The sequence below is a fragment of the Panthera tigris genome, chromosome D1 (assembly GCF_018350195.1).
Source record: "Panthera tigris isolate Pti1 chromosome D1, P.tigris_Pti1_mat1.1, whole genome shotgun sequence".
Taxonomy (NCBI): Eukaryota; Metazoa; Chordata; class Mammalia; order Carnivora; family Felidae; genus Panthera; species Panthera tigris.
This window is the reverse complement of record NC_056669.1, coordinates 75,127,051-75,137,236: the sequence shown is the minus strand read 5'-3', so window position 1 is coordinate 75,137,236 and position 10,186 is coordinate 75,127,051. Positions and strand designations below refer to the sequence as shown.

Below are 10,186 nucleotides of genomic sequence, written 5' to 3'. Positions count from 1 at the left end.
ATTGAGGTTCAGCGTTCCCTCAGCCCCAACCCCCCAGTGAAGAGAAAGACTGTCTCCGGGAAGACTCTCGTTTGAGGTCCCCGATTAAGCATTGGGTCTCCTGACGTGGGACCAGCATTCTTGAGAACTGCGTTCTTCCCAGGCTGTTTTCAGGCGTTTGTATACTGCAGTTAATTAAGAAGCTGCAAAACTTTGGCCAAAGTTAAGCACCCGGCAATGGGTAGGGCTCTCTCGAGGAATCTCAACTTTTGCTGCTATGGCTTCAAAAGTTCAGGCCGTAAGTTTCAAATGAAATTTCTGAGGGCTCCTTGAGGTGGGAAAAGGGCCGGCATAGCAGTTCTAGCATTCAGGTCACCTGGCCTGAGGCTGCTCAAGTGGAATCCAGCAGCCTGGACCCTGTGCGTTGCTCCCCTCTGATCCTCCCCCAGGCAAGCTGCGGAGTGCTCCTTGCTGACACTTCTAAAGAAATCTCGCTGAAATTGTTTTCCAAGTTTCTGGGAGTTTGCAGGAGACACATTTTACTATTCAGGTATCTACCAACTCTCTCAAACTCTTAGTTTCCCGACCCGAAATAACTCAAATCCAGACCTCCCCCTCCATCCTTATGGACTCCACCCAATAACCCCAAAGCATTAATTCCCAATCTCCCTGTGTTGTCAGAATGGCACCCCACAAACACTGATTTTACCCACCCCTCACATCTGCTTTATGCCTCAGCTGGAGTAACCTATACAGCTAGAGACTGAAGAGGGAGTATATTTTCGTGTTCACTGACTTGAAATCTTCCGTTGCCCTCCCCACAAGGGGGAGGGCTATTTTACTGATTGCCTGGAGACGAATTTCTATGAATATTTATTGATTTATTTTCCAGACTCGGCAGGGGAGCTGCAAATAAATTTAGTGCGTTCTTTAAATAATTCCTTTTCTATGAGGCAAGATGTCATCTGAAACTTCTAAATAGGCATTTAATTAGCCCGGGTGTTGCTTCGGAACAAAAACTCCCGGCGAGAGCTTTGGGGGCGCACTGTATTGCAAAGAGGCGGTCGATATGCAGAATTGATGCGCGCCAGCCTTTGTTGCCGGCCCATTGTGCGGGCCATGCTTATGAAGACTAATCCAATCATAAATTGCACCCCTGCGCCAATCAGAGCGCCCAGAGCCTCCGGCGAATGAAGCTCGAGTGGAGAACTTTGTTGAACTTCATTGTCAGAGCTGTCACTTTTCAAAGCGCTTTAACGGGCGGGCCACTATAAAACCATCACCTCGACGGGAGGACCACGGAGGACTCGCAGACGCCCAAGTGGGATCATTACTTGGAGACGTTTGCTAAGCCCAAGAGAGAGGGCATCGCGGGGGCGGGAGGGGCGGGAAGCGAGGCATTTACCCTCAGGCCACTGGAAGAAGGGTTATTCCGCCCGCCCTGCGCCTAACATGATGTTCCCTGGCCTCCTCGCGCCCCCCGCCGGGTACCCGAGCCTCTTGCGCCCCACGCCCACCTTAACGCTGCCCCAGTCCCTGCAGTCGGCATTTTCCGGCCACTCGAGCTTCCTGGTGGAGGATCTGATCCGCATCAGCCGGCCTCCGGCTTACCTGCCCCGCAGCTTACCCACGGCCAGCATGTCGCCCCCTAGGCAGGGGGCCCCCGCGACTCTCACAGACACCGGGACCTCGGACCTGGGCTCCCCGGGTCCAGGCAGCCGACCGGACGGTTCACCTCAGACGGCCGCCGCCCCTGCCAGCGAGCCAACGTTTCTGAAGTTTGGGGTTAACGCCATCCTCTCCTCTGCTCCCAGAACCGGTAAGTGAGCGCAGGACACTGAGGGCCGGTCCAGGTGCGAGTCCTTCTTGCCCCGGTTTCCTGTTTCCTCGCCCACTCACACATCTGCGCACATACACTTACGCAGGATCCCCGGGACCCCACTCGCGCAATGTGAGACTCCGGTCCAGCCAATTCCCGGAAGAAAAGCCTCCAGGTTCGCCCCACCCTCAGAACGAACTTGATTACCTGCAGTCGGAGAGAGCGCCCGCCCCTAGGCGTGTTGTGTTTCTGCCCTCAAACTTTTGGAAGCCAGTTTTTATAAACCCAAGACAATATATTTACTAGCTCAGCTAGTATAATGGATCTACAATTCTTTTCCTACCCGCCCTAATACTGCATATCTCGTTAGTACCTAGGATGAGAATCGGGACAGGGAGCCAACTCTGAGGTGCGTGGGGAGGGGGGGGAGGGTGGTGGTGGTGGTGGAAGGATTCCACAGATGACATGATGTTAGGAAAAGGTTTCTTCTACTTTGTCAAAACATTGAGAAAGATGCCTTTGAAGCCAGCTGAAGGGTTAATCATATCATATATTCAATGTTCTGTATAATAATCAAGTACCTAATCAAATTCCCTTTCTGTCTCTCTCTCTCTTTTCCTTTCTCCTTTACTCTCTGTCAGAAACATCCCCTGCCTTACTCCAGAGCGTCCCTCCCAAGACCTTCGCCTTTCCCTACTTTGAAGGCTCCTTCCAGCCTTTCATCAGATCTTCTTATTTCCCAGGTAGGTCTCATTCCCCTTCCTGGGGGGCGGCGCCCCAGCCCCAGCCCGTCGCTCCCTGCTCCGAAAGCCATATTTCTCCGTCCACCCCTCGGGGTTATGCTCTGGTTCAGAGGTTGCGAGGCGTACAACATTCACGAATCCGTCGCGCCAATTTGATGCCCTATTTAGCACAAGCAGTGACTGCTTGACACTTTGCACCAATTCCCTGCTCTACAAATTAGTAGGAATTGTCATGGTCCCAATTTGAGGCGGTTCCCTTCCCGGCGAGGAGCTGTTGGCATCCCTTCACGCCGCCGTTTTCCCACAGAGTCAGTGCACTTGGCCACGATTCCGCCACAAAGGTTTCAGCACCATGACCAATTGGTCAGCTCCTCCGGGCAGCCACACACAGACCGGCCCTCGCCCCTTCACGCCGCCGAGAGACACCTACCAGCCGGGGCTAATTTCTCTTTAAGACTCATTCAGGGTTTCGGGCTTTTCACAAGACCACATGGGGTGCCCTCTTGTGTGGGATGCCTGGGGTCGCCTACGGGGAGGGGGACTAGATCCTCCCACAACCCCAACCTTCTATTTCCAACCTGATTTCCCAACCTCTTCTCGTACCCTTCCCCCCCACCGCCTTATCTTTTTTAAAGACCTTCAACTTCTAAAATAAGTCTGAGGGAAGCCCGTAATGGGGTCCTAGTCTGGAGGAGAAACACCTTCAACAGTTTACACGAGGTTTTTATCCATCCTGGAATCCCAGTGGTGCCTCAAAGTATAGCTGAAAACTCAGCAACCGGTCAAGACTCAGGAGACAGAGGAGAGCCTATAAAGAGAAGGGAGACTGGGCACGGTTGGTGGGGGATGGGTAGAACCACGACAACACTCCCAAATATCAGAGAAAGAAATAAGCAATTGATTTTTAAAAGGGGGAGAGAGAATTCACCAACAGCCCCCCACCACCATTCATGCTGCTGCTGATAATGGAATTTGCTGCCTTTCTCCCTCATCTCAATGCTCCAACAAAAACAACCCGAGCTTTATAAATAGCTTTTCATGTCCATTTAATGAAAATGATTCCGGGAAGAGAAGCCTCTGCCATCAGTATTCTCCCAATGGTCTTGGCCTGCAGTTGTGTTTAGTTTGAAAGTGTAAATCTCTTTTGTCCCAGTAATATATGGCTTTCGCTGCTTGTCCTCAGTCTTTTTCTGTTAGTTCATTACTACACAATTACCATTCACGCTTCATTAGAGTCTCTGTTTCTTTTTGGTTTTTTTTTTTTTCCCTCCCTTAAAGGAAAACTCTCCCCCTTTTTATCATGCCAATACCCATTGGGGAGCGGTCAATGTGCTAATTAGCTGCCACTTTTCATGTATTCGGGCCGAATTCTTTACGTTTTGTGGGGGAGGGGAAGAAAGATTAATATGAAAAAGATGAATGCTGATTGGATTTTTCAAAAAAAAAAAAATCCAAAGCGGATTTTCTTCTGTCAAATAAGTAAGGCACCTCATTTTCATCTAAAGAATGCAAAAGCCACCAAGGTGATAAGAGCATAAGGGGGAAACCCAGCGGCCTCAGCTGGGTATTTTTATTTTTATTTTTGTAAATTTTTTCTTTTGCTATTTTAGCCGATATACGCAGGTTTGTTCCCTTGACACTGTTCCCCTGAGACTGTTGAATGGAAAAACGAAACAGGCTATTGTGGAGGCTGTTTTCTGTGTTTCCGTGGTTTTACCTAATCCGGGTTTGCCTGGTTGAAAGGGAAAGTTATTTGGGCGGAAAGCGCCTTTCAGTCTCGCAGGTTTGTAGGTTCCTGGTCTATTCTCCAAGGGGAGAAAAAGGAGAGCTTTAAAGAGATGAAGGGATCAGAGAGAAAAACCGAGGGAGGCCACGAGGGAGGGGCAGACGCTACTGCCGCGGCGGGACGCCGCCCACTCACTCGCAACCCCCCACCCCACCCCTCCGCAGCGTCCTCGAGCGTCGTGCCCATCCCGGGGACCTTCTCCTGGCCGCTTGCTGCCCGCGGCAAGCCTCGCCGAGGCATGCTGCGACGAGCCGTGTTCTCCGACGTGCAGCGCAAGGCGCTGGAGAAGATGTTCCAGAAGCAGAAGTACATCAGCAAGCCCGACCGCAAGAAGCTGGCGGCCAAGTTGGGCTTGAAAGACTCACAAGTGAGGGCGGTCTCCCCACAGCCCCACCCTCCCCGCTTCACCCCTCCCCCACGCATCGTGCAATTGGGAGGGTCCTCTGAAACCCGTTAGGTCCCCTCCTACGGATGGGGAAAGTAAAGTCTAGAGAGGGAATGAGCGCACGAGCCAGCTTCCTTGAGGCCACTCGGGACAGCTTGCTTCTCTCCCCGGCTCAGCGCCCCCCCCCCCCCCCCCGCCCACCTGCGCCCAGCCGGGTCAGGTGCGTGAGGATGGGGCTAGAGGAGCGAGAAGCTGAGGAGGGGGTGAGGGTAGGGTGAGTCCTTGACCATCTGAACTCACCGGGCAGCGGGCAAGGAGGGGGAGAAGGACAGAGCCTCTTACCTCCCCGACGGTCCTGCCGGAGCCCCTCCCCCACGCCCTTGGTGGGGAGCAGCTGCGATAACCGCTGCTTGTCCCCCGCTCTCTCTCCTCCCCGCTCCAGGTGAAAATCTGGTTCCAGAACCGACGCATGAAGTGGCGGAACTCCAAGGAGCGCGAGCTTCTGTCTAGCGGGGGCTGCCGAGAGCAGACCCTTCCCACGAAACTCAATCCGCACCCGGACCTCAGCGACGTGGGCCAGAAGGGCCCAGGGGATGACGAGGAGGAAGACGACGGCCCGGGCAGCCCCCGCCACCGCCTGGTCTATCACGCGTCCCCCGACCCTCGGCACCTGCGGGACCCACGGCTGGAAGGGCCGCTGCCTGCCTCACCGGCTCACTCCAGCAGCCCCGGCAAGGCTTCGGACTTCTCCGACTCCGAGGACGATGAGGAGGGCGAAGAGGAGGAGATCACCGTGTCTTAGAAGCCCTCCCGTGCCCTGCGTACTGTTTCAAAGTACTTTGAAATTGAAGAGGTGTGATTCAGTCTGCTTGTCCGCTTAGTCCCCGCTGTCCAGACGCTGCCGCTTCCCTTTGCAGAACCTCAGCCTGGTCAAGGGCGCCGCAGCCCCTTCCATTGCCCAAAATGGCGTTTCCTTGCCCCACACACCTCCCAGCAGCTCTCTCCACGTAAGTGAAGTTTAGGTCTTGGTCCCAGCCTTAACTTCCCACCGGAGCTCCTATCTTGCTTATTGCCAGCTATTTAAAACACAGTGGGGTGTTCACTCCTATAGCCTGGGTCTTGCTGTGAGCCAGGCCCTGCTGGTCTTTAGAAGCCACAACTCTGTAAGACAGGAAACTCTTTATGGAGAAGGAAACGAAGTTAGGAGTCACAACATCAAGCATATAACTCTAAGACCTCTGACTTCCTAGATCCACCCCCCTGTCTTTGGTGGAACGGTCTCCTACCCATGTCGACTCTGGTAACCCAGTCTTTCCATAGCAGCTCCCTTAGATATCTGAATTAAAAAAAAATTTTTTTTTAATTTTATACACATATACACCTTCTGGTCTAAGTCACAACAAAAATACTGAGTCCTTCCTGTTGTATTCCAAATGCTCTCTGGGCAAAGAAGTGAGTTATTGAAGGAAGAGTCAGTCTCTATTTCTGTATGTGTCTTTCAGAGCTTTTTCTTTTTAATTTCTGCATCCATAGTATATGCACCAAGCACTCTACCTTGTGCCCTTTTATTATTTCTAGGGAGATTACACTGACCTGCAAGACTCGAGCACTGGGCATGACATAAGCAGAGAGAGAACCCACAGCCTCTTTGATTTTGATTTTTTTTTTTTACAGAACTTTGCTGTCTTTGCACAGCTTTTATGAACTGTACACTATTTTGTACACATGTATGATATTTTATACCAATGTTATTGTGAATGACTATAAAGGATTGACTAGACTTTTCTCTCTGTCTCTCTCTGCAATGGCTTTTAAACTTTAAAAAGGTAGCTGTTTAATTGCATAACTTATAAAGAAATACTTATTTTGTATTTTTACCTTGTACAGATTTTTATATATGTATATATGTATCAAATGAACAAATGCCAAATAAACAGTAGAATGGACATAGTGGTCAAGTATATCATTAATTCACAGAATGTCAGAGCTGAAAGGGATGGTGAGCTTCTCATCCAAGTGCTACTGGGATTTCAGGAAGGGAAGCTGACACTCGAGAGAGAATGGCACATGTCTAAAGCCATCCAGCTGTCTAGTGGCCGAGCTGGAACTAGAACCCATCTCTGACTCTCAGGCCAGTGTCTTTTCTGCTTCCCTGTACCATCGATAACCACATTTGCTATGGTGACGAGGAAAGGAGCTCCAGTAAAGTGGTACCAACAGGTTGAGTCTGCAGTAATCCTTCTTCTCTAAGGCCTGAAATCATTGAAAGTCAGTTTAAGCTGTTCAAGTTTATGATGGCTTTACTTTCCCTTCTTGAAAGTTTATACAATTTCTATTCCCCAGCGAAGCTCAAAATTGGTCTTATCTTTTGTGTGTAAGCTGATTTTCTCAGGAATGTCATCCATAGCCATGACTTGTGGGCCCAGATACAGACTCTGGGGCTCACAAGTGAAACTAAATTTCTTTAAAACTAGCTTTCAACAGAAACAATTTCAACAGCAACGTAGGAACAAAAAACATCAGGTAGAACCCTGGTAAAGGCTTCTGTGGGCTTTCAGAGATTGGTATTTGCTGCCTCAGCCACACAGACCCACACTTAATTATCCTAACCCATACCCCAATAGTCGGGGGTGGGGGGAGGAAGTTGTTAAACTTAAATTTCAATAGTTTGTATCCTATCTGAAATCTGAATTTTTCTATTCTCAGTTTAATTCTCTTTCCAAATAACACGAGCCCTCTCTCCATGTAAGGTTCTGATATCTTCCTGTGCTGGGCCTGTTCCTGACACTGGTGATCACTATTTTCATTATTATTTAGAAATGATCCTGAGAACTTGAAAAAAAAATCTTATTGTCCTAATTATCTTAATCCAAGAAACCCTCCACATCCCCCCCCCCCCCGCCCCAACACATACGAAAGCACCTAGCATGGTGTTCTGCCCATGGTAGGCATATAATCTTTTAGATAAGAAATTCTGCTCTGAGTGATTCAGGCTATTTTTTCTCCTTCCCTCCACTGTTGTCTGGACATCCATAGATGGGATCCTGACCAGAGTGGCCCACTTTACCCTCCCTGCTAGCTCGAGTCCACAGTTCTTACTTACCGTCAAGAACTATTTTCAGGCATGGGGATAGATTAGTGTCTACATTCAAAGTACTTTGGGGGCACCCCAAAGTGGCATTGTTCACAATAGCCAAGAGATATTCACATCTCATCATTCACAATAGCTTCTGCAACCTAAATGTCCACCGATGGATGCATAAATAAAGAAAATGTGGTATATACACACAACGGATTATTATTCAGCTTAAGGAAAGAAATCTTGTCACATGCCAAACAAGAATGAACCTTGAGGACATTATGCTAAGTGAAATAAGCTGGTAAAAAAAAAGACAAGGACTATACGATTCCACCTATATGAGGTATCCAACACATTCAAACTCAGAAACGGAGAGTAGAATTATGGTTGCCAAGGGTTGGGGTCAGTTGGGGAAACAGTTGTTCAATGGGTACAGACTTTCAGTTTTACAAGATGAAAAAGTTCTAGAGATTTGTTGTGCAACGATGTGAATACGACTAACATTACTGAAATGTAATTTAAAAACGATTAAGATGGAAAATGTGTGATTTTTAATTTCAATTAAAACATTAAAAAAATTTAAATAAACTGGAAAAATAACTCACATGTTAGAAGAATTAAAAGTCCAGTAATGGTCAAAATTATGACCAAATGAAAAAATTCATGGTAAGCAATATTATCATAACACAATGTGAATGTATTGCATAATATAATGTAAGAAGCAATATATGGTGTAAAAGTTTTTCTATATTAGGAAAAGTTAACGGGGCACCTGGCTAGCTCAGTCAGTAGAGCATGCAACTCTTGATTTCCAGGTCGTGAGTTCAAGCCCCATGTTGGCAGTAGGGTTTACGTAAGAAAAGAAGAGACAGAATTTCCTCTTTTCCAGATGGACTCATGGAGGGTGCACAAGAGAAGAAAAAGAAGGTTCCTGCTGTGGCAGAAACCCTTTAAAAATAGCAAAGGAATTTTGCAGAGTTGAAAATCAACCATCTGAGAAAGAAGTTTGCCCAAAAGATGCTTCGAAAGGCAAGGAGGAAGCTTATCTATGAAAAAGCTAAGCATTACCACAAGGAATATAGGCAGATGGACAAAAATGAGATTCTGTTGCCAGAAAAGCTGGCAACTTCTACAAACCTGAGGAACCCAAATTGACTTTTGTCATCAGGATCAGAGGTATCAATAGTGTGAGCCCAAAGGTTTGAAAGGTGTTGCAGCTCCTTTGCCTTTGTCAGATACTCAACAGCACCTTTGTAAAGCTCAACAAGGCTTCAGATAACTTGCTGAGGACTGTGGAACCATCTATAGCATGGGGGTACCCAAACCAGAAGTCAGTGAATGAACTGATCTACAAGCGTGGTTAGAGAAAAATCAACAAGAAGCGAATTGCCCTGACAGAGAGCACATTGATCGCTCTATCTCCTGGTAAATATGGCATCGTCTGCATGGAGGATCTGATTCTTGACATCTATACTGTTGGAGAATGTTTCAAAGAAGCAAACAACTTCCTATGGCCCTTCAAATTATCTTCTCCACAAGAAGCAATGAAGAAAAAGACTACCCATTTTGTGGATGCTGGCAACAGAGAAAATCAGATCAACAGGCTTCTTAGAAGGATGAACTAAGGTATCCACCATGATTATTTTTGTAATCTGGTCAGTTAATAAAGGACTATGTTCAAATTTGAAAAAAAAGAAAAGAAAAGAAGAAAAGGGAAATGAGAGAGAAAAAGAAAGAGAGAGAAAAAGAGAGAAGTTAAGAAAACTCAGAAAAAGAAAGAAAAACCACCCTAAACTTTTTAAAATGTGTATGCTACTCCCTTATAATCACAAAGGTCTACATCTTCAGAACTACAAATGCCATGTTTTGGCTTTTTAGTGTCTCTTTTAGCTGAACCAAAGGATGAAGGACCATGCCCGTTTTGCACACTGTTTCCTGGTGATATGCATAGCCCCTGACACATACTGAGTGTTTGAGTTCTGTTGAGCGAATAAATAAATTACAAGGTGAGACACTCAAGAGCCTAGACCATAAATCTGGAAGTTATAAATCTTTCAAATGAGTTGAAGGATAACTTAGGTCAATAATTAAGACAATGAGACTAAATAACCTGGTCAAATGTGTTTTTCAAAGTCAAGCCAATTAGCTTAATCCAAAAGACTGAAATAGTTGTATCTCTCCGCTGAAGGAAAAAAAAAAATACTAAAATGTGTGGCAGGCAGGCATTCCACTGGGTGCATTCTGCTGAGTGGAGATCTCATCGAAATGTAGATCAGGATTCAGAGCTCTGGGTGTGCAACATGGCTAACCCCTGTTGGTTTTCAGAACACACTTTAAGTAGCAGCGACTTGATACTCACATGAGTTTTATCCTTGTGGTACGTCATCTAAGGTGG

The 10,186-nt window shown here is 47.4% G+C and overlaps 1 protein-coding gene and 1 pseudogene across 1 annotated transcript; both read left to right on the top strand.

The window, feature by feature from the left end:
* Window positions 1–1,431: 1,431 nt before the first annotated feature.
* Window positions 1,432–5,514, top strand: DBX1 (developing brain homeobox 1). Its single transcript, XM_042959585.1, has 4 exons — window positions 1,432–1,798; window positions 2,440–2,541; window positions 4,492–4,694; window positions 5,155–5,514. Exons 1-4 carry the CDS (start codon window positions 1,432–1,434, stop codon window positions 5,512–5,514), a joined length of 1,032 nt encoding a protein of 343 aa, XP_042815519.1.
* Window positions 5,515–8,688: 3,174 nt separating this feature from the next.
* Window positions 8,689–9,416, top strand: LOC102953090 (annotated as a pseudogene).
* Window positions 9,417–10,186: the final 770 nt, after the last annotated feature.

Excerpts from the sequence above, each read along its gene's own strand:
- DBX1 (XM_042959585.1), top strand. The coding sequence starts at position 1,432 with ATGATGTTCCCTGGCCTCCTCGCGCCCCCCGCCGGGTACCCGAGCCTC. Across the intron at positions 1,799-2,439 it reads CTCCTCTGCTCCCAGAACCG|AAACATCCCCTGCCTTACTC; the intron begins GTAAGTGAGCGC and ends ACTCTCTGTCAG. Across the intron at positions 2,542-4,491 it reads CAGATCTTCTTATTTCCCAG|CGTCCTCGAGCGTCGTGCCC; the intron begins GTAGGTCTCATT and ends ACCCCTCCGCAG.